Source organism: Pleurodeles waltl, chromosome 12 (genome assembly GCF_031143425.1).
Source record: "Pleurodeles waltl isolate 20211129_DDA chromosome 12, aPleWal1.hap1.20221129, whole genome shotgun sequence".
In the NCBI taxonomy this organism is placed as follows: Eukaryota; Metazoa; Chordata; class Amphibia; order Caudata; family Salamandridae; genus Pleurodeles; species Pleurodeles waltl.
The window spans coordinates 662,408,459-662,433,965 of NC_090451.1; the positions used below are offsets into that span (position 1 = coordinate 662,408,459).

The window sequence follows — 25,507 nt, forward strand, 5'->3', positions numbered from 1 at the left end:
CCACATTATGGCTGTGGCAGGCATAATGTATGCAAGGGGTGTGCTCTGCCGCTAGGAGGCCCACACAAATAGGCGCAATTAAATTTAACAGATTTCACTACACCATTTTTTGTGTCATTTTTAACACCTGTTCTGAGCAGGTGGTAAAATGACGCACCCATATAAACATATGGGCCTCCTTGCACGTTGCTACACTAGCATCAACATTTTGTTGCTAGTGTAGCAAAGTGCCACAGTAGCATCAAAAATGTTGACGCTATTGTGCTAACGACTGCCATGGTGTGCTGTATTATAAATACGGTGCAACCCTAGTTTTGTTAGGTGCCAGTAGGGGGAGGCGGAGAAAAAGTGGCGCATCAGCTCTGGGGCACCCCTTTTTCATAAATAAATTTTGGTATTTGGTGTGTCAGTGTAAGTGGTTCAATGGAAGCAACCCATGACCAAAAATTCCAGAACACCTCAGGTGTCCATAACAAATCCAAGGCTAGAAACATGGTGTCAGCAAATGTAAACAAAGTAGAAAATATAAAGAGAATGCAAAATGCTAAATGATAAGCTTCTAGAGGACTAATCTGTGAAGGTGATAACATCAGAGTGTACCATCGGGATTTATGAGCTTGATAAATTAAAGTGCCTCACAATTAAAAATTAAGGAGTTTGAGCGTTATTTATAATCTGGGTAATGTATGTAGAACGTATGTGAAAGACAATGTCCAGAAGTATGTTCATTAAATTGTTGGAAGCCGCAGAAACATATCAGTGCCACACAGAACTGATGAATCAAACAATGAATGATATACCAACAAGAGCACAATCCTTACACCAGCTTTGGTCCCCTACTGACAAATACATAATGAAAAATGAATAAAAATAATAATGAAGTCAATGCAGGTTGAAAAGTGTATTGAAGCTCTCTTTGGAATACTAAAAAAGATGAGGAGTAAGAAATGAGAGCAATATTCACATGATGATCACATGGTAGTCTGAAACAATTGGCAACGTGAAAGGACCATCCGTTAAACGTCATAATGCACCTCACAGCCCATGATGGCATCACCAAACAAACCAGAATGCTTACTGTTGGTGAATGTGAGTGATGGTGAACTGGGCTAGTAAAACTGTTTTTTTCTCTACATTGGATGGGCCTTTTATGGAACATTATCCCTCCAATAAAGAACAGAGGTTGTAAAAATAATAGAGAGTTAGAAGATAAGACAAAGGGTGCTCAGTATAAATAACCATGTCCCATAGCCCCTGGAAGCATTTCCTTGACACCTGCAGAAAATTTGCACTACTCATGGAATAAGGTCAAGAAGTAGGAACATAAGAGTAGTGGTTAGAAGACATTAATGAACTTAAATTAGTTGTGATTCCTGTTCAATGCGGGAACCCTCATTAGTAGACAGAAGGCAACTGATTTGCCTTTTAACATTTGTGATAAGAACAGGGGCATAGCTTGTTCAGTAATATTGGGATGGTGTGCGTTTCAGATTTTCCGAACAATCATCCTTGCACGGCAAATACAATCATGAGAAGCAAGGCACAAGGAAGCTTAAGAGGCAGTGGAAAGGGAGAGTCGTGCGTAATGTTGTGGGTACTTAAAACACAAAAGTTTGTAAAATAACAAATAGGTTTTAAGAACTTTAAAAAAAGAGGGGGAGAGAAAGTGTTTTTTTTGTCTGAGTACACATGTAAAAATCCCAGGAGAAATCCACCAGACACCTCACCATATCAGATTAAAAGTATCTGTACCCAACTATTTACTTGAGAATAAATTTATTAGGTGGGTGTAACTATGCCCCTGGGATCAGTAGGTACTCATGGTATTCATTGATGGTGGTTTGAGGATGCTCTGACCTCTGTATATCCTCAATACTAGTTCATGGGTAAAAAGATATAACCTTATATGTACTATCAACATTAGTGCCTCCACTTCTTCTTTCAGTCCTTGCATATTATCATGCTTAAAAGCAGGCCAACACAGCAAATACCTCAGTGGCTCTTTATCAGCGACTTTTTTTTGGCACCTAGGAAATAACAACAATCCTTCGACGTGCCTTATCATAGTTACACAACCATAATTTTTTTTTACAAGTTAATTCCAAGAGTGGGCAAAAAGTAAAGTTGGATGCAAATGTATTTTGAAGCTGGTTTATACTGTACGCTCACTGTTGGATTAGCTCAAATGTCACAAACAGAGGAAATTCTGTGGTCATGGTATACTGACAGCAAAAATGCCACAAAATACCTATTTGTATGGTATTCGTCTAAATTACTTAAAAATGAATACTCAAGCGCAAAGACCAACGTAATATGTTGCATAATCTTGGAGTTTCTATGTGCTTTAAACTGACAAAAAATGATAACTCTCGCATCATTTCTACTACTACTAGTAAACTCTCCAGTTGTATCACTATTTTACAGTCTGGCTAAGGGCCCAACATCACATTCGCAATAAGTCACCATACCAGGCAACTTAAATAGACAAAACATCTCATTAAGGGCTGTGTGAAGAGCACATCATAGGAGTTACCTACAATAAATGTGTTCAAGCAAGCCCACAGCTATCTCATTCAACTACTTCAACGAGAGGGATATATTAGTTATCTGCCTACATAAAATTACATCATAATTGATCACACTATTCATCTGGAAATATTCCTAAAAGGCTGTCAGCCCTTGTAGGTTGATAATGCATTCACGATCCTCTCTATAATTTTATTCACTTCTGCCTAGTTCAGGAGACAGTAAATCTACATCATGTTTCTGGGGATGCCTGGGGTTTTACATTTGCCTCTTGTCCATCCTTTGGTTTCATAGTGCGTAATGTGCTTTTCCTGCACAGGTAGTGCCTGGCCCTCTTTCTGAATAGTGTATGAGGTGGGCCCCAGGGAAACTCATATCAGCTGACTATACCCAAGGAACACCATGACAGTCATTTAGTATGGGGCCAGCGCTTAATTTGTTAAACAATAAGTGCCAGACGCAAGACTTTCTCAGGAGGCCATTGCTGCTTGTTCCTTTTCAGGTCCCTGCCAGCGCTGCCAAACGCCAGTACCAACAATACCTACTTGCCATTAAAGTTCTACAGTTGTGGTAATTTGGACTCTACCGGGTCACCCAAAGCTTTAAGAATGGCCTAATACCCCGATAGTATTATTTTTAATTGTATTTGTAATTGTTAAGCATTTTGCATGTCTGCTTTTTTTTTTTTTTTAAAGAAAGAGACTGATAGTACCACCATGAGGTAAACTGCCTTAAATATGTGCCAGTGTGACAAAATAAGTGCTGATGATACGAAATATATGCTGGTGCTGAACACTGGAAAACACCAGCACAAATTAAGCAACGCATGAGGCAGAGGAGGACATCTTTGGTATACCGGGAGAGGTCTCAGTTTACTAAACTATCAGAGATACCAAAACCTAAAGTGGAGAACTACTGAGTGTCTGACTGCAAGCCTAAGGAGGCTCGACCATTGCAGAGTCCTTGTTGACACCCTTCAGCGTCGGACTGGCCTACAGGTCAACCAGGCAGTGCCAGATGGGCTGGTCTTACAGATCAGTATGCAGCACGGTTTTGTAGTAGTTTGTGAACCAGTTTTATGGCCAGGTGGCCCAGTTTTTACTGCTGATTTGGTTGATATTACCACAAGTATTGCCTGCAGCAAACAGAAATGAAAGCAGTCTCCCGTTACTTTGCAAAATAATCATAGAGGCTGTCTTTACGAGTTAAAAACCGACCCGATTTAAAAATATGTAACACTTTTTCTATTAGCTATCTGGTTCGCTAATGGGGCCACTTTTATTTAGGTGCCCGCGCCTATATTTGTGTCTCAGTCCGACCCTGGCAGTTTCTGCTCCCCCACAGGGCTGCCGGCTTAAGTGTGAGCCTTCCCACGATACCCCAACACCTCCCTTAATATGGGCGGCCCCTTCAACTCTTTTTTTTTTTCCTGCGTAGGCCCACAGTACCATATGTGGCATTCCCTACACGGCAAAGGCAAAAATTTCACCCAAGGCACGAAAAAAACAAAAGTTTAGTCACGCGCCCCAAAAACTTCAAGCCTTCAAAAACGTCAGGGACATTTATGTTTTTTTTTTCTCCAGAATAACACCTGCTTTGAGGTTTTCTTTCTAAAAAAAAACGAAAAATATTAACGCAGGCCTCAAAATAGAAGTATCAAATGCTATAACAATCTCCCACACTGTGTCCGAGAACTCTACTTCGAGGCAGCCAGAGGACGTGTGACCTCCGCCGCTTCAGAGGCTCGGTGACCGGAGCGCCACATGCAAAACAAGGGTTTACGTCACTATCTCTGCTGACGTCAACCCAATCAGTAGCTTTACTGCTACTTCATAGCCTACCTGCCACCCCCAGCAACCAGTGTCCAACTAAGTGCTGTCACGTGCTCAACATTCTACTGTCTTCACGGCCAATCAGAACACACTCTCCGATCATAAGTACATGCTTTAGTCGCTGTAGTCGCGCGCTCAGATGCGTGCAGCTGTGACACAGTAGACATTATGCGCTCTTTCATGCGGGTCACCGTGGGCTGTAGGTCCCGGTTCTTCAAGACAAACTTTCCTAATCTGTCATCTGTGGGGCCTTTCCCTTCGACCTGTCGTCTGGTTGAGCGGGGTCTTAAAGGCAGTACTTATCATGCGATTGCGCAATAGGGTGCCACTGCGACCCTCCCTGAAGTAAAGGAATGGAACAGCCCGTTACTTTTCTTTCTTTGAGATACAGTGTAGTTAGCAGTGCCTCTGACACTATCCTCTTCTAGAGCAATATACCATTTCATTTCTCTGTCCTCTAAGGACGAATTGTAACAATGGGCTAATAATTTGACACCAGTGTGCTATAGACTATTTAGAAACCCTCCTGAAGGTGAAGCAGTGCAAAGCATCTGCCGGATCCGCTTTAGTGTAGAATAATGAGAGAATGTTGTGACCCAGGCGCGAAACAGCAAAGGGTTCCTGAGATCACCCTCAAGCAAATACAATAAGTAATATCCGCTTTGATAACAAGATTAGCTGTAACAGGTTGACATTCTGGCAGGGGTGTGTTCTGTAATGACTACTAGGCCTGTTTGAGCATATTTTAACCCCTTTGCTGCCAGGTCTTTTCACCCTCAGGTGCCAGGCCACTTTTTGGCTATTTGGAGCATTCTAGGGATTCTAAGGGTACCCAGAGTTAGTGGGTTCTCCTAAAGGAGACCAAGAAATTAGCTAAAATACAGCAAACATATCGTTTAAAAAAAAAAAAAAAACATGGGGAGAAAGGGCTACAGAAGAAGGCTTGTGTTTTTCCCCCCTAAAATGGAATCAACAAAGGATTTGCGGTGCTAAAATCACCAGCTTCCCAGCTTTCAGGAACAGGCATACTTGAATCAGAAAACCCAATTTTTCAACTACATTTTGGCATTTTACTGGGACATACCCCATTTTTACTATTTTTTATGCTTTCAACCTCCTTCCGGCTAGTGACAGAAATGGGTGTGAAACCAATGCTGGATCCCAGAAAGCTAAACATTTCTGAAAAGTAGACAAAATTCTGAATTCAGCAAGGGGTAATTTGTGTAGATCCTACAAGTTTTTCCTACAGAAAATAACAGATGAAATAAAAAAATATTGAAATTGAGGTGAAAAAACCAGCAATTTTTCTTAACGTTTTACTCTGTAACTTTTTCAGATTTTTTAAAGCACTATATATAACGTTACGTCTGTTGGACTCTTCTGGTTGCGGGGATATATAGGGCTTGCACGTTCATCAAGAATTCTAGTTACCCAGAGCCAATAAATGAGCTGCACCTTGCAATGGGTTTTCATTCTATGCCAGGTATACAGCAATTCATTTGTTGAAATATAAAGAGTGAAAAATAGGTATCAAGAAAACCTTTGTATTTCCAAAATGGGCACAGGATAAGGTGTTGAGAAGCAGTGGTTATTTGCACATCTCTGAATTCCGGGGGGCCCATACTAGCATGTGAATTACAGGGCATTTCTCAAATAGACATCTTTTTTACACACTGTCTTACATTTGGAAGGAAAAAATGTAGAGAAAGACAAGGGGCAATAACAGTTGTTTTGCTATTCTGTGTTCCCCCAAGTCTCCTGATAAAAATGGTACCTCACTTGCGTAGGTAGGCCTAATGACCACGGCAGGAAACGTAACATGGCCGCATCACATTTTTACATTGAAATCTGATGTGTTTTTTGCAAGGTGCCTAGCTGTAGATTTTTGCCTCTAGCTCAGCCAGCACCTAGGGAAACCCACCAAGACTGCGCATTTTTCAAAACTAGACACCTAGGGGAATCCAGGATGGGGTGACTTGTGGGACTCTCACCAGGTGCTGTTACCCAGAATCCTTTGCAAACCTCTAAATTTGGCAAAACAACACCCTTTCCTCACATTTTGGTGACAGAAAGTTCTGGAATCTGAGAGGAGCCACAAATTTCCTTCCACCTAGTGTTCCCCCAAGTATCCCGATAAAAATGGTCCCTCACTTGTGTGGGTAGGCCTTGCACCCGTGACAGGAAATGCCCCAAAACACATCTTGGACACATCACATTTTCCCAAAGAAAACAGACCTGTTTTTTGCAAAGTGCCTAGCTGTGGATTTTGACCTCTAGCTCAGCCGGCACCTAGGGAAACCTACCAAACCTGCATATTTTTGAAAACTAGACAGCTAGGGGGAATCTAAGATGGGGTGACTTCTGGGACTCTCACCAGGTTCTCTTACCAAGAATCCTTTGCAAACCTCAAAATTATGCCCCAAAACATTTTTCCCTCACATTTCAGTGACAGAAAGTTCTAGAATCTGAGAGGAGCCACAAATTTCCTTCCACCTAGCGTTCTCTGAAGTCTCCCGATAAAAATGGTACCGCACTTGTGTGGGTAGGCCTAACGCCCGTGACAGGAAATGCACCAAATCACAACGTGGACACATCACATTTTCTCAAAGAAAACAGACCTGTTTTTTACAAAGTGCCTAGCTATGGATTTTGGCCTCTGGCTCAGCCGGCACCTAGGGAAACCTACCAAACCTCTGCATTTTTGAAAACTAGACACCTAGGGGAATCCAAGATGGGGTGACTTGTGGGGCTCTCACCAGGACTGTTACCAAGAATCCTTTGCAAACCTCAAAAGTTGGCCCAAAAAACACTTTTTCCTCACATTTTGGTGACAGAAAGTTCTGGAATCTGAGAGGACCCAGTGTTCCCCCAAGTCTCCCGATAAAAATAGTACCTCACTTGTGTGGTTAGGCCTAGTGCCGCGAAAGGAAATGCCCCAAAACAATATGTGGACACATCAAAATGATCAAATACTAAACTACCTGTTTTTTCAGGGGGACCTGCGTTTTTGATCCTGGGCTCAGCAGCCATATAGGGAAACCTACCAAACCCAAACATTTCTGAAAACTAGACACCTGAGGGAATCCATGGAGGCGTGACTTGCGTGGATGCCCCAATCCTCAGCAAACCTCAAATTTAGCTAAAAAAAACCCAATTTTTTCCCACATTTCTGTGTGGAATCTCTGCACCAGGACACATTTCCTGCCACCCAACATTCCCCTCAGTCTCCTGGTAAAAATGATACCTCACTTGTGTAGGTGGGCCAAGTGCCTGTGACAGGGAAGAGCCAAAAAGATGTTGAAATTGAGGAGGAACCAAAGCTGGTCCAAAAGGGCAGTTTGAAAAAAAATAATTTTTAGGCTGACAGGTGGGGAAGAATTTTTATCGGTAAAGATGAGACAATGCTGGGTGGTAGGCATTTTGTGGATTCCTGCAAGTTCTGGAAGGTTCCATCACAAAATTGTGGAAAAAATGTGTGATTTCAAACAAAGTTGGAGGTTTGCAGGGCATTGTGGGTAAGAAAATGGTGTGGGTGCATGTGAAGCACACCACCCTGGACTCACCCAGATGTTTAGTTTTGAGATGTGTCTAGGTCTTGTGGCTATTTCTACAGGGCAGTGTCCCAAAGTCCAAAAAGTCCAGCCCTCACCATTCCATGTGGGACGATTTTGAGAATTAGCTAAGATCTCATGGCCCAAATGTAAAACCAAAACCCCAAATAATCAAATGTCCTCTTGCTTGCCGTGGGAGAAGATGTTTTAGTGTGCGGGGGGAGAGCTGAAAGACTGTTACCCGCTTCAGTTGGGGTGGGGACATAACCATGCCCATACTGGTTGGTAGCCACCACCACACTATTTTTTCATTTTTTAAATTCCCTGGCATCTAGTAACATTCTGCCCCCCAGGGTGTGGATCGGGTGTAATTGCCTTATTTGGGGTGGGGGTATAGCCATACCCCCATACTATTATTTTGAAAAAAAAAATCTTCCCTGGTCTCTGGTGGGCTTTCGGCTGCCCTTGGGGGCAGATGGGCCTTCCGAAAATATGCAACACAAAAGGATGATGGACTGAGTGCTGAACAATTCAAACACTCACCCCCAGTCACAGCTCCGGGTTTAATCAATCGTTCTTTTGCTCACCATGCCACCCCAGTTTGGACCCAGCCATATGCAAATCAGTCTTGACCCTGTTCCACATGGGAACAGTCCAGCCCGAACTGCTAAGCCAGGTCCTCCCTGGACCGTAAACAAGCATCTTGGGACCGGTTTCAGGGTATCACCCTTCATCAGCCAGGCTAGCTTGAATCCAGTGGCGCAGTGAGCAACGGACCCACGTCTGGGCATACCCTTCCCACTTAGGGCAACTTTAGCAACACAAAAGGATGATGGACGGAGTGCTGAACAATTCAAACACTCACCCCCAGTCACAGATCTGGGTTTAATCCATCGTACTTTTGCTCACCATGCCACCCCAGTTTGGACCCAGCCATGCAAATCAGTCTTGACCCTGTTCCGCATGGGAACAGTCCAGCCCGAACTGCTAAGCCAGGTCCTCCCTGGACCGGAAACAAGCATCCCGGGACCAGTTTCAGGGTATCACCCTTCATCAGCCAGGCTAGCTTGAATCCAGTGGCACAGTGAGCAAGGGACCCACGTCTGGGCATACCCTTCCCACTTAGGGCAACATTAGCAACACAAAAGGATGATGGACGGAGTGCTGAACAATTCAAACACTCACCCCCTGTCACAGATCTGGGTTTAATCTATTGTTCTTTTGCTCACCATGCCACCCCAGTTTGGACCCAGCCATATGCAAATCAGTCTTGACCCTGTTTCGCATGGGAGCAGTACAGCCCGAACTGCTAAGTTCCGAAAATATGGCCAACAGTAATGTGCCCCCATGGGGAGTGACCGTTGCCCAAGGGGCTGCCCCCCCAAACAAAACACACACACACACACCAATCCCTGGGGCCTAAGTGGCATCTGCCCCCAAGGGGAGCAGAAATGGCCTAAAATATATTTGCCCCCCCCCCCGGAGAGCGACCCCTGCCTAAGGGGTCGTTCCCCTTGCGTGAAATTGACACAAGAAAAAAAAAATCCCTGGTGTCTAGATGTTTCTGACCCCCTTGGGTGCAGATTGGTCTAATAAAAATAGGCCAATCTGCCCCAATGCCTAAATACAGTTTGCCCCCCAGGGGAGCGACCCTTGCCTAAGGGGTCACTCCCCATCTGTAAAACATAAAAAAAAAATCCCTGGTGCCTAGAGGTTTCTGGCCCCCAAGGGGGGCAGAAATGGCCTAAATATAAATTGCCCCCTAGGGGAGCGACCCTTGCCTAAGGGGTCCCGTCCCACCTCTAAAAAAAAATAAAAACAAAACTAAAAAATGATCCCTGGCGCCTAGAGGTTTCTGCCCCCCCTCTGGGGGCAGATCGGCCTACTAACAATAGGCCTTGAAAATATTTGCCCTCCTTGAGAGGGACTCTTGCCCAAGGGGTCGCTCCCCTTATGCCAATTTCCCTTCTAAAAATGATCCCTGGTGTCTAGTGGGCATTTCAGCAGCCAGATCGCTTCACGATCCGGCTTCTGAAATGCTCTGAGAGACTTCAAAAGGACGGAAAATCCTTTCCTTCCCTTTGAAGCCTCTCAGGCCCCCATCACATGATCGGAAGAAAAATGCTTTGGCATTTCTCTTCCGAGCTGTGGTGGAAGCTGAGTTTCCGGTGGGGTGGCTTCTGATGAGGTCAGCGTGTGATAGCCCGTTGACGTCATCAGACGTCACTGGGAGTGTCGGGGGTGACAGCGGAAGCGATTCCCCTTCCAGCCCTGCCATGGGGGGGATGGGGGCGCAGCCCTCGGGAGGAGCACTAGAGCTTCCCCCGAGGGCCAGTAGTAGGACGTAATGGTTACATCGGTGGCGTCTCAGCGCCGCAGCCACGGACGTAACCATTATGTCTATGGTGCCCAAGGGGTTAAAAAAATGCATGGAATATGATGTTGGGTCCCCACTGCTACGCAAGAGAAGAACCTCTGTGACCACCGGGATTCGTAAAAGTATGGCCCAGTCCGTTGTCAAGGAAGAAAATATTATTTCCCTGACTAATGTAAAAAAAAAAAAATTGGAATATAGGCGAAGACAGCTTTTTAATTAATTCTTTTGAGCACCTTGACATTTTAAACCCACAACAAAGCTAACCACACAGACTGAAAATACATTTATCGAGTTGATTTTGTTTTCATAATGGAGGTCTCAAAATATAGTTCTGAAACCATGGGTTTAAAGCCACCTGAACAAAAGTAATCATCATTTTCAAGTAGATTGAGAGGCAACTGGGGTCTGTTTGTGGGCTGTAGGTGGAACTGTTGCAATTTATTACCTCGTACTTGGAAAGTGATGTGATAGAACAGTGTCTATATTTGGGACCCCTGGTTGAGAAAGAGTTATTGTTCAACATTAGTAACCTCGAGTAGCTTAAAGAAATGGACCATTCCTGTGGCCACTGTGCACAATTAGAATTGAGTGTATTTGAGCCCTGTTTTGCACATGATCAATGGCCCCTTGAATTAAATCTACAAAGGGGACTTTTCCTCCTTGCCAACATGAAGTTACATATCCCAACAGCCCTCAGGTGGGTCTAGTCAGATGACCTAATGATGATTTAAAGCCTGATGCTCATCATCAAAGAATGTCCTCCAAGATAGAAGGCTAATACTCAGCAAGAGGCCCTCTGTAGTAAGGTTAAAAAACTAAACCGACCATCATTTACTTAAACACTGAATACATTACATTTCTCCCAGTCAAGCAGATGGAAACTGAAAGGTGCTAACAAAAAGTCCCCAATCATAAATGTTTTAACATTATATCAACGAGATGAAGAAATTAGACAGACATCTTAAGACAGGACAGCCTGTCCATTCCCTGCCGTTTGAAGTACTCATGGCTTTGATAAAAAGGTGGCGAGGGGACATAAAACCCAACATAGGATATCAATCACTACTTCAACTTTTACAAATATGTTGAACTCTTGACATTCTTAAACCAGCGGTTCTAAACTCGGAGTATGTGGACTGCTTGGGGTCTGCAACTGTTTAAAAAAATTAGATAATATTAAGCATATTAACAAAATATGTCTGCGTACAAAAGATACAATTAAAATGGATTTTTTAAATGTTCTATAAATGTGAAAGAATTTAAAATTGGAAGCTAAAATTTTAAGTTTGTATCCCTAGCATGATTCGTGGGAGCAGCTCAAGTACAGCGGACAAAAATATATATAACAGAAATTGGTCCCAAAGGGGTAAGTGTAGCCTTTGACTTCTACTGCAATGGTTTAAATACATTCTAGAAATCTTTTGTCTTTGTAAGATTATTATGTAATGTATACATTTTTATTCAATTTGCAGTTCCATACTCATTCCAAGTCAAAATCAAAACTCAATATATTTAATACTCCTAAAGTGATGGCACAGAGAAAGTGAATAAAGTGACAAATAAAGTGCAACAGTGTGATATACAATATGTACAAATGTGTGGCTAGAAGAACAAGTGATCTTCAAAAAGTCCCCTTCAATCCAAGTGTCTAGAAGTCACTAATCATTTAAAAAATAATCCACATCAAACTAAGTCGACGTTTCGACCCAACCCATAGAATCCAATCAACAATGGGTCATCATCAGGACAGATTAATTATGTAGGTAGCACCTAAAATCAATGAATAAAAAATCCTTTGTCAGTGTCCTCCATCAAAAAAGGCAAATCTCATATTAACCATATCTCATTAGACACGTGTCCCAGTGACTTATTAATATAAGCAGAGTTAATGTTATGCTGGATTCACATGGCCTTTTCTTTCACGCATGACCAAATATTGCTAAATGTACTCAGATCTACAACATCCAAGTAGTAATACATAGAAATCATTTGTATTTCCAAATTACTCTAATCTAGCCATCCCATAATTGCTGGCAGATTCCACTTAATACGATTCATTTTTCTTTTTTTCTATATATATGACCAAAACTATTTCTAGTCTATTAAAAATCACGCCACCTTACAAAAACTGTGCTTGGTTACTTAGATATCAATTAGTACCTACTTGCTAAAAGAACAAGTTGTGTCAATCTATTACTTACTCAAAGCATCTATATCTTTCAGAACCATCTTCTCCAAGGTCAGTATCTCACTGGGCATAGTTTGCGAAGGGGGTGTGAAGGAGGACGGTGGTCTAAAACCTAACACGGACATTTGATTCCCACAAGGCCCCCCGCCATAGAAATGATTTAATCGTACTTTCCTACAAAATTTCTGCAATTCGTGTTTCACCTCGAAGAAATTGGTGCAAGCAGTCAGCACAAATGAAAGGCCCTTACTAAGGACCAATATCTCATCAGGTGTAAGTTTATATTTAGACAAATTGAAAATAGGGGCCATATTGTTGGGCTGTTTGTGGCAGGGACAGTATTAGTGATAGAAGCTCTTTGGGTCCCAGAGAGATCACCAGTTACAGCTTTTTCTACCAAGAGTGCTGTTGGTGTCAAATCCACTGTTACATTATTGGCAATAGAAACTCCTTGAGTTTCGGATAGAGCACCAGTAACAGCCTGTGCTACCCAGAGTGGTGTTGGCATTACATTTGATGTTCCAGGGGTGGTAGTGGTACTGGAACCCACTTGGATTCTGGGTGTATCCTCAGTAATAGTTTGTTCTACCAAAAATACTGCTGGCATCTGGTTTACCGTGCCCTATGCGATTTCTGAAAGTAACCCTTGCCCCCTCCTCCTCCCTCTGCCTCTTCTCCCTCTTTGTGCACCCCTACCCCTCAGTCTCTCACTAAAAAAGGCTCAGGGTCTGTATGTCCCTGCTCCCCTTGTTTGGGTACTGAGCTAGGGCCTGGTGTTTTGTTGTCAGAACTCTCTGAGGCTGAAGTATCAGAGAAGGTAGCGTGTTTTTTATATCCTCCTCTCCCCCTATTCACATATTTGCCAGTCTTGTCCTGTTTATAGTAGTCCTCTTGTAAATAGGGTTATGTTATATTTACTCACTTTCACTGCACTGCCACTTTAGGAGCACCTAAATATATTGAGTTTTGATTTCGACTCGGAATGAGTATGGAATTGCAAATTGAAAAAAAAGTATAAATTACATAATAATCTTACAAAGGCAACATATTTCTAGAATTTATTGAAATAATTGCAGTGGAACTCAAGGGCTACACTTCCCCTTTGGGAAAAAAATTCTATTATATATATATATTTATGTACCCAGGTCCGGGGGTCACTGGGTTTGCCTCATTTTTTTTTTTAATCAAGTACAGCGGACAGCAGAATTGCCCATTGGTGACCTCTATTTAAAGCACTAATATACACTGACAAAAAGCATACATTACAAACAAAAAAAAAGCAAAAAGGAAAAGAAATATGCTCGAGCCTTTCATATTGCTTTGTCTTTTAGAAATAAATCTAAATTTTAAAATGCTCCAACTTTTGCATTAAGGTTGAAATTTCTATTTTGTAATATATTTTGCTTGCACGTTAAACACAATATTTCATAGTTTATGTATTTAATACTTATTTTGGTAGGCTTGTCTATTGTTTTGAGGTTCAAACAGTAGAAATTGCTTGCATGGGGGGGTTTCTGGTCATCTATTTGTGGTCTCCAGAAGTCAAAAGTTTAGAAACCACTGCCTTAAAGCACACAGTGATCCAAAAATGGTTGGATTTACATGCCCTCATTCTTGAAACACAGAATTGGATCCCTAGCACCCCGGCCAAACACTGACCCACTGGGCCTTGCTTAACACCCGAACTGTGGCCCAATTTTCACACATTACAGCTTTGGTCTACCTCTGCTTGTTATAGAAGCCAGCTATTGCTGCTGAAGTGCCTGAGATGTAGCATTACAGAGGCAAATCACTCGCCCTACCTCCTAGCGAGAGATCTTTCCCCGTTGTCTCTCTCTCTCTCACTGCTTGATTCTTCCCCTAGGTTGTTTTTCCTCCCCTGTGCCATGTTGATTTTTTAACTGCCTGCAATTCCTAAATTTCCATATATCGGCCCCTTCTCTGCCTTCATGTCTGGGCTGTCGTGCCAGGTTTTTAATTCCACATTACATCTTTCCACCCCTTCCTTTTAAGGTCCTTCTTACTTTCTTGAACCAATACCCCTCATTTCTTCCTACTCCTACCCCAGTTTCAATCCAGATCCTTAATTACCACTGTCCCAAAGTGCATCCCAAAATCTTGGCGAATGGATAAAAAATTAACATTGTTTCCAGAGCTTCCTGCTTTCCAAAAGTTATTTCTCAATTCCACGTGCTTGAACCCCTGATGTTATCTATTTATGTGTAGAGTTAATTTCTGACTTCTCCATCTTGTCACCACTCTCTCTCTTGATTCACTCATCTTTTTACCTTTCATTAATGTCTCTGAATTCTCTCCCTGTCTTAGCCTTGTCCCTACCTGGAACCCATACTTGTAGTGTGGATGCCTTAGGTTTTATTCCTATGTTCTTTCCCATAGTTAGATGTATATTTGGAGGATCTGATTGTTCTCCTGTGTCTGTGTTCTGGCACCATGCCAGGTTCCTGCTTGATTCTCTAGTCCTTTGGAGGGCTACCATCTTTTTCCTCCCTGCCTCGATCTTGCCTTTCGACCCGGTGTTCAGTCCCAAGTTGTGTCCTGAGTGTTTCCCTGCCCTATTCCTCCGTAGTTCCTGAGGCACCGGTCATCGACACCCAGCGCACCTATGCATATGACCAGATCTTCTTGTGCTGGCGCCTGCCACAGGACTCCCCACCCGCTTGGCACTACACAGTGGAGTATCGCAAGACTGACATGAAGGCCAAAGCCCTAAAGCTGTGGCAGCGGCGGGAAGACGTGAAGGGTGTTAGCGCGCTGGTCGAGTATCTGGACACGGACAGCGTCTATGTGCTGAGAGTCAAAGGGTTCAACAAGGCTGGCTTTGGAGAGTACAGTGAGGACATCTACCTGCACACTCCACCTGCGCCAGGTAGGTGTCCAAAAGCGAGAGTCATTTAATAGTGTATAATTTGTATGTGCACGATCATCTCAATTGGTGTCATTTACACAATCAAATTTGTTTCAGGTGCATATTCATTCCTTTTAGTGCCACACAAAAAGCCATAATTTATTTGCAAGGTATACATTGTGTGTTGGAGACATTAGAACATATCCTTCCCCCTACCCCCAAGTAAAAACCTCCACATGTTCACCACCTGTTCTTTTAATCAGCAGAAGGCTGCAAAAGACTTATTAACCACCATGAATATGTCATCCAGGTCAGGCTATGAATAGCAGACAGAATACTCCCATTACAAAGATGAGAGCCGAAAACTTGTCAAGTTAAGCGCACTGATGATGGGTACAAACCCAAAGCCTTCATTTTGGCATATTCATATGAGGACATATTGTTAATAAAATATTGAAAACAAATCAAAAAGTACACACTTCCACTAACATGCTTTTACTTTTATCACACACATATAACCAAGGCATACATTTGAGCACATATTGTTATTTAAAATATTTAAATAAATTCAAAGAAGGCACACTTTCACTGACATATATGTCCCAATACAAGAGGCATTAATCAAAAATCGATTTCATTTAAAAACAAATCTGTTATTCTTATCCAGTGATTTCAAAAAGAGCCCATAATGTATGTAACTCTTACCAAATGATCTCAAAAAGAGCCCATAATATATGTAATCTTAAATTCGATTTGAAAATTGTTCATTTCATTTCTTCTTACACACACACACAGTTCTCTTAACAATGTCTTTTATTCTAATTGTTACACATTAAAATATGTTTTGTTCCCATATTACAGATCTCATTTAAGGCTCCAAACAACAAAATTGAAACATTTATTTTACACTAATTATAACACATGTAATTATATTATTAATACATATATACAATCCAAGATGGACTGACATATGTTGCATCTTATTGTAGTATAACCAACCACACCTGTGTCAATTGATTACATTCCAGAACATATATCATTCTTATTCCCTAGCCATATGTAGATTTAAAATAGTATTTCATTGAACAGTCATAGTTTATGTATTGGCCACGTAATACTCTTCCATTTCTAGTCCCTCGGATAAAAAAGATCCTGGAATGAAACATTATATAAATGAAAAGAATGAGTCTTATTGTAGTCCAAATCCTTTTGTTTGTCCACTGCAATAACATGAGCAACAGGAGAAACCTAAATATTAAATGAGTAGAAAGTAGCGCATAAGAGAACGTACCTAATTTAGATGTAATTGGCCTTGCCTGGACCCTTGAAAAAGATGATACTAATTAACTCATGCCCTAATTCAATTTACTAATTAAAATTGAGCTTAATGCTGGTATTAGTTAGACAGAGTTTGCCTATTATATAAATTATTATAGAAACTTCAAGTTAATGTTGCTTTGAGTTTGAAAATTAATTTCAGTGTGAAAGACTAAGGTCTTTTGTGTAGACAATCCGTTAATTTGAAAAAATGAATAAAGAAGATAATCAGTAAACAGCTAGAAAAAATGGTTTACCAATAGAAGTAGTTCTTACCCTAAGAACTTAAAATAATGTAGATGATTGATCTCCAAGTACCCAATATGGCAGACACATTGGGCAGATAGAATCTGTGAAAATATTGCCATGTACAAAAAACACAAAGTCTATTTTGTAATGGCAAATATGTAACATCATTCTCAATGTAAGGTAGCCGACAGCTGAGACCAATGTGTCATTTAATATTCCAGTTTACAATCTATTCTGGATTCAAAAATGCAAGAGCATGCCCAAGCACTGGTTTATAATAGCAACTATATATTTTTAGTCTATAAACACAGACTACAAAGGGACTTCAATAGGGGGCACATAATAGAACATTATTACTGTAAGGAAACTATGTTGCCAGAACACATATGGATGGTTACTATCATTTTTTTAGCATCCCCCAAAATCTTTTATTGTTAAGTCAAAGAATGTGGAACAAGCGAGTAACATCTTTTAAACAATTGAACTTGTCATACACCAAAGGCAACGTGAAAACAATCAAATCTACTACCATGTTGTTAACAAAATTTAAACAACTAGTACAAAAAACGGATATGTTAAGATCGCCATTATCATATATTGGCATGAACAAAAACCTGTAAATGTTGTAAGTTAACTACATCAATTCAAAACACTGACAGAGCTATGAAACACGTGCGCCATAACACTGATAGATGTATGAAACATGTGCACCATATTTAATTGATTAGACTCACTTTATAAGAAAGGCCAGTTAGACAAAGGCAAATGAGTAAAGATAAAGTTAACAATAATTAGAACACCTTATATTGAAATTTGGTATGTTTTAAATACACCTTAAAAGGAAAAGTAAGGCCAAATGAAGTGAAATAAGGAAAACTTAAAAGAGGCCAATGGTCTTGGAAAATAAATAATTCTTGCCCAACAAAGAGCAAACAGTAACATGATACCATGTAAACAAAACATTGGAAGACAAGAGCAAGCAAAAATGTACAAAAACTTACCTATGTTGTCCAAGATCCACAATAATGGATGTGCTTTGACGGCTGCCCTATTTTTTTCTTTTGGAGTAAGCACTCCATTGTACTGCATCTGTTTTCAGGCTGCTTTATTTCCATCCTGTTTGCTCTCCTACTTTATATACATTTCACTGTGGTTGAGAAAGTATCTTTTTAGACTTCGTTTGCTCATTATATTTTATAAAGTTTTTTTTTGTTTTGTTTGACTGACATGTCCTGTCATGATCTCTTTGCAACCGTACCATTACTGGTCATGCCATACCATACCATGAAAGGCCGTGCCATACCATACCATACAATAACAGGTAATACCATACATACTATATATTGGCAGGCCATACCATAACATACCATGCAGTACTATACAATGAAAGTTCATACCATACCATACCATACAATACCTTTCCATACCATACAAAAACAAGTCATACCATACCAGGAGAGAAAATACATAACCATACAGTGGCATACCACACTGTACTATAGCAAATCATACCATACCGTACAATGACAAGCCACAACATACCACATCATACTATACCGGCTATGCATCATCATATACTATGATAGTCCAGGTGACAACATACCGAACTATACAATGACAGGCCACACCATTCCTTGTCATACCATACCATATTATAACATACAGTGCCATGCCAAACTATACAATGGCCGGCCATTTGACAACACACCGAACTATACAATGATAGGCCACACCATTCCATGGCATACCATGCCATACAATACCGTACCATACCATTCCGTACCATAGTATAAAATGCACAGCAGCCACCCTGTTGTACAGCATGGCTGAAAAAATCAACAAAGCCAATAGATCAAGTGTAGGCTAGACCTACTGACATTGCCAATACTTGCTTTTTAATGTGGGGGAAAAAAGTACTTTTGGAGATCCCTGCTCTTACAACCATTTCTAGAGCACATAAATATCACAGAAGTCTATTGGGAATACATTTCAGGCCACCCAATCCTCTGTAATATCAGAATGCGAGAGGGCTCTGTTATTGGATCTGAGGTCCTCTGTTTCTGTGTCATGTACCTCAGTAAGCTTCAAAAATAGGTCATAGGAAATGGCAGAGAGTGGGAACATCTGTTGACTCACCTAGGAGCCACAAGCACTGACCTTCTTATTCAGTGTGTGGTAACCGTATTGGGCAAACTCCAAAGGCTCACATGGAATCTCATCAACACAGACTACCTCTGTTTATCTCGCGAGGGAAGGCCACACCAGCCCCAGGTAGTCGCTTTTATATTCACTGACAGATGCTTGAATGTTTAAGCACATTTTATAGTTCATTACAATGAGCATCTTTAAACATGCTTTGATTAAACAAATATCAAATTAATTAGTTCTGGTGTCAAATGTTCATAACGGATTGGTAGAAAACATTAATTTATATCATGAATAACAAAAGTAAACTGGGCAGTAGGCAACCTCTGTGCAGTTGTGCATTGGTGACCATACTGTAGTAGAATATCAAACATCTACACTTGGTGTAAAGTAATTACTGCCTTTACTCTTGTAACGACTGACATTTCTGTCTGGTCTTAAAGCAATTTTATCTCCCCACACGTGTTTTTTTAGGATGGCAAACTTGAGGTCAATACTGCGCTTTAAAAAAAAAAGTATTGTGAAAAAGTTTGTTTTAGGAGCTGTTGCCATCACTACTAAATGCCAGGTTACACATTACCAGGGGTGCCACATCTTGATTCCACCACGCGCCTCTCTCTCCCTCCCCCTCACACTTCCTGCCTTCCACTCATGCAGGTTCTTTTTCATGCTTGCTTTCTCCCAATGTCAATATCTCCCTTTACAACCTTTTTGGCCTTTCTTACACCTGCCCAGGGTCAAAATCCGATGCTGTACAATAAGTCCTGGTCGACAATAAGGAACGCCAGTGCCAACCACTTGAAACCACTGGCACAAATTAAACACTTGGTGTCCATAGTGAGATGAAAACAAAATTAAATGGGCTCACTGTGTGATGATGTACTTTTCTTTATTCTTAAGTACACACCTGTAGGAAGCAGCACCCTTCAGATGATAGCTTCATCATTTTCTGAACGAGGAGGGAGTTGGGGAAAAATACTTGTCTCAATGGAAGAGTAGATTAAAACATTCTTCAAACGAAGGGTAACTAGCTCTCTATAACCCTTAAAATAGAGTCACGTTTTTACAGTTATCTAGATACAGATGCACTTTTATCTGGTTTAGAGAAACACCCACTCTCCCCATCTTATTTCATTGCACTCACCCTTCTCCATTCTCAAGGTCCGTGTTGTTGCTTTTCTAACTGCATTCACTCCTAGGAATTACATGGTTTCTTGCATTAATTAACTCATCACTGTCCACATTGAAATATTCCCATCAGGCAAATGTGGCCCACCTTCCCATCATTTCTGCTAAATCCGAATGTCTTTTCTTCTGTTTCACCCCACCTCAGTACTCAACTTCTTCCTCGACAACAGATGGGGCTTTAACCGGGACCGCCTCGCCATCAGCAAGGACCAGCGGGCCGTCCGCAGTGTGCCCGGCATCCCCATGCTCTTTGCTGCAGAGCGGATCATGACTACCTGTCACCTGTCCATCGACCTAGTTATTGGAGATGTAGCCATCACCCAGGGCAAGCATTACTGGGCCTGCTCGGTGGATCCCAGCTCCTACCTGGTGAAAGTTGGTGTTGGGCTGGAGAGTAAGCTGCAGGAGTGGTTCCAGACACCGCAGGATGTGGTTAGCCCAAGGTAAAGGAGCTTATCACAATATGTTCAACTGAAGGTCAGATGAAAGAGGAAAAGTGCACCCAATTTTCACAATAGCTCCTGTGGCATATTTGCAACCACTCCTACTTACCAGACCTAAGCTCTGGTGGAGGCCTCTACCCAGGGTCCCAGTTATCAATAGTGCAGCTCAATAGTGCAGCAGGCCCTGTGACAATAGACCCAGGAGTGAGAGGTGATCTCTGTATCTCTATTTTCGCAGCATTTCAACACCTAAATGTGAACATGGTGGCCCATTTCCTTTGTCTGCATGTGGACCCACGCATTCTTGCTATGCCACTGTGTCTTCTGTGTACATACCAAAGAAGCGGCAGGCCACCCACTTCTAAGGCTAGTACCAATACCATCCACCACCACTCACTTCCACCCTACAACAGCAAGGCAGAGCGACATCAATTCCATGCAATTAGTCAGGTACATGAACAATCCGCGAGTCTAAAGGCGAACAAGCGCATCGATTGAGTATGTCCTTTGAGAGGCATTAATCCATTTACTGCCCTAGATATGTGTCTAAGAAGTGGACATGGCCCTCACAAAGCAGCCCAAAAGTGGTTTCCAAGCATGGACAACCAGAGGGCTATTAAAAATAAGGCAATAATAAAGGGTATCCGGTATCAAGGCACAAAGGTTAGTCAGGTCTGGTGGCAAAAAGACTAAGGGGGTCATTACGGCAAGCGGTAACCGCCGTGCGGCCGCCAATGCGGCCGCACTCCCGCGGCCCCCATCACGACATCCCCGCTGGGCCGGCGGGCGCAAACCAAGTTTGCGCCCAGCGGGGATGAGGCCGCAACATAGGAGCCAGCTCCTAATGGAGCCGGCGGTGTTGCGGCCGTGCGACGGGTGCAGTTGCACCCTTCGCGCTTTTCACTGTCTGCTATGCAGACAGTGAAAAGCTGGCCGGGGCCCTGTTAGGGGGCCCCTGCACTGCCCATGCCAGTGGCATGGGCAGTGCAGGGACCCCCAGGGGCACCAGGACACCCCTTACCGCCAGCCTCTTCCTGGCGGTGCAAACCGCCAGAAACAGGCTGGCGGTAGGGATGTCATAATCCCCAGGGCAGCGCTGCTTGCAGCGCTGCCCTGGCGGATTATCACAGCTGAGGCTAAAACGGTGGGAAACCGCCGGCCCCGGCGGTGCGACCGCGGCGCTACCGCCGCGGTCATAATAAGGGCCTCCGTACCGCCAGCCTGTTGGCGGTACGGACGCTACATTACCCCTGGCGGTCGGAGTGACCACCTAATTCATACACTCCAATTATCTGTGTTTGACTTCAGGGTAACAGGTTCAAATTTTGGCGAGCCCACTAAGCCTTTCCCCCTTCCAAGGACGATAAAAAGAGTCGTTTTGAATTAGGTAACAATACACATGTTATGCAGCAATGGGGGGAGGGGTGAATATGGGCTTTATAAATGCACAGGCTGTGCTATTAAAAATGTTTCAAGGGTTGAATTTTAAAGCACAAGTTTACAAATATGTTGGCTAAAATCTGTAGGTGTCCAGGTCATTCCTGAAAGGCAACCCATGAAATACTAGAATTCTTCCTGGTTTTTATAAATGTATTTATTCATATATTTCTGATGCTCAACCATAGATGTCATATTGATGCTACAAACAAGTTAAATACAGTACAGAATAAGGCAATTTCTTGAAATCGAGAAAAGGAGAAATGAGAATAAAAGTTACGCCATGAGAGACAGAAATATTAAATGGAGAGGAGTAAACGCAGTCAGTTACAAATAGAGCTGGAATGCACTCATTTTCAACAATGACCTAAATGCAAGCAGACCCAGTTTGCCCTGAGTGGTGATACAAGGGCAATTCACTGAGTGCCAGTTAAGGATTACTTTAAAGCCAGTGAAGTGTTCAAGACAGGTGTTGTTTTTTTCTTTGGGCTCTGTAGATGGTAAGAGAAGCCGGGGAGGGGCTGGTCCCTAGACATAGATAAAGGGCTTGTGAGTCAAGCAAAAGATTTTGTAGCTTTTTTTCAGGCTTGGAAAGGTAGCGAATTAAGTTCCTTTAGCACTGGGAAGTGTGCTCAAATGTCCTTCTTGAAGAGATCAGATTTGTAATGGGGTAAATTTTTGCAAAGAATTCAATCATTTTCAATTTTACCTACATCTTTTAGCAAAGCAGCAAAAAATATCTTCCTATGTAGTGTCTAATGCCTTATACTAGGATTGAACTACAGGCACATCTATTATAAAATTTACTCCACTGGTGTCAAAATGAGGTATTGGTAAATGCACAATTTTTATAACTCAGTATTTCAACGTATAATCTGTCAAGAAATAATCAAAACAAGAGTAATGATCAAACTTAAAAAAAAAAAAGAATAACCTTTCATCATTGAAGCATTATCGCCTCAAATGATGATTTATTCAAATTCTTTAAACACCTTATTCAAATACCTATGTGTTCTGAATAACGATCTGTGTGATCGGTCAGGTGATCTGTACAACGGATCATTAATGATAATGCTCAATCAATATCATTATATTTGGTGCTGTAAAGTTTGGTGCAGCAGTATCAAAATTGACAAAAGGCATTATATCACCTATCATCATAGATGGGTACAATCGGAGATTTTGAAGGCTTAATTCTTAGAATGAAATTTGAATGGTCTGCTGTTCAAGGCAAAAAATACTAGAGTTATGGAATATCCTATTATTAATAAATGCCTTACTATATTACAGTGAACAAACCTATCTGGATGTTAAATTTGCTAAGTGGCAGAGTATTGCTTACTCCATTCAGACATGATGCATCAAATGTGGGCCAAACTGACGATGATCAGTAATAAAGGTATTAGGCCACAAGACTGAAGAGTGTGGAAGAAGCATCATAGCTGATCAAAGGGTACTTTAGGTTTCTGTAACTATTGCTTCATTATTTGGTCTTATTATTGCCAAATGGTTTTTCAGATTGGATCATTAAAAATGGAATGAAACAAATGTCACAGACGTATGCTACTATACTTTAATATGGACTTCTAAATCAAGCCCTAGCAACTTCCTGGCATGATTAATGAGATTAGTAATTTCCAGACAAGAATAGAGATTAGCCACTTACAACCGAGGAAAGAAATATCAACTATATCTGACAAGAATCCATAAGAGAGTCTACTTAGACAGAAGAGATGAAATCTATTTCCAGATAATGTTAGAGTAGCGATACTAATACAAGAGAATACGAACAACTACTTGCAGATCAAACAAGAGAGGCAAACCACTTCTAGCCAGAGCAAATGCCAGCCACTTGCAACCACAATCAAGCAGATCAACCCTTTTCAATGAAGAGCAGATATCAACCACTTCCAGTCAATAGTAAAGAGGCTTGCCACTTTTAGCCAGCAGTACGGAGCCCAATCACCTTTGACTAAGAGAATAAGAACAACTGCTTAATGACATGACCAGCCAGTCCAACAGTAAAGAGAGACCAACCTTTTTGAGACAAGACATGAGAGCAACTTTTTCAGAGAAGACCAAAGAATCTAGATCTTAGCTGTCATTAGCAGCCATTGATGGATTCATAGCATTAGAATCTTAAAGTTTCGGTGAGTCGAAGAGCAGCTTCCTTGGACTTATTAGAAGTGACTGAAGTCGTATGTCCAGGGACCTGTACACACTCCACTGGCATTTTCAAGTGTATCCTTATTAGAATTATGTTTATCAAGGGAGATCTAGGTGTACTGGAAGTGTGATGTATTGTAGGAAACCTTCTGAGATGCTTAATAGGAACAAGAACTCTTCTAGTGACCATTATGGCCTTCATATTCATGCTAAGTTTGCTTATTTGTGTCCACACAAACTTTTATTAACCTATTTTCGGTTAGTGATTCGGTGGGTGAGATGTACATGTGTTGTGGCCTTCAGGTCACGTGCCATTGGTACGGACAGATCATAGAGATTCACATGGAGGCTTGGGATGGACAACAGACAGAGAAGAATTTAGAGAGGCAAGACTGCCTACTTCTGGACCACTTTTTCATACAAACATTACAGTTGACAGCTAGGTCCTCAAATGAACATTGAGTCACTAGCTCAAAGTGCCCAGGGAAACCCTTACTAATGTTGAAGCTCTTTTTAAGAGTCATCTCTTTATCCTAATGGGGCTGGTAACAGCAGTTATGGGCCCCATCGGAATCATGTGATCTGTAAGGGATCTGATCGGTGACTACACTGAGGTCTAGGGTGACCGCCAGTTTCACTAGCCACTGTTAAAAAAGGACCTACATTATTCTGTTGTGGGTATAAGTGATGTCTGTGGCCTCTTGGGTCATGTCATTTAAAGTGTCATGCAGGATTATACCAACAATCATGGACAGATCCAGGAGGATCAGCATCCTCTGGGAAGTTATATCTGCCGGTTTTAAGGTGATCATGGTAGTTTTAATCTTAAATTTAATGTGGAATCCTAATCATTGTGTGTTAAAGGGTATGAAGGGATTCCATTAATTAATTGTTCGTGGTGTGGAATTACATCCCAGAGTAAGGATGAAGACTAGTGTAGCTTAGTCAAGTGTTACCTTATTTGTTTGTAAGAGAAGTTTGGAGGTAGGTGAGGAATGTTTTTACATGCTCTTCTTTAATATGCAAAAATGTAAATTGGTGGCAAACTGAGACACCGAAGATTGAAGCAGTCTAAGAATGGGAGGTGGTTTCAGCTGTAGATGGGCATTTGCTCCTCTTAATGTAGAAGTTGTTGAGGGATCAGATTAAGTCTTGTGAGACCTGAATACTGGTGTATGATGTAAGAAATAATAAGAAGCAATTTCATGTCTGAAGGAGCTTA

The 25,507-nt window shown here is 41.7% G+C and overlaps 1 protein-coding gene across 1 annotated transcript in view; it reads left to right on the plus strand.

The window, feature by feature from the left end:
- TRIM46 (tripartite motif containing 46) overlaps nt 1–25,507 on the plus strand; it is a 120,682-nt gene that overhangs the window by 83,413 nt on the left and 11,762 nt on the right. Inside the window, exons 8-9 of the mRNA XM_069218421.1 lie at nt 15,062–15,361; nt 20,385–20,682. Coding sequence (XP_069074522.1) covers nt 15,062–15,361; nt 20,385–20,682 — 598 coding nt within the window. The remainder of the gene's footprint in view (nt 1–15,061; nt 15,362–20,384; nt 20,683–25,507) is intronic.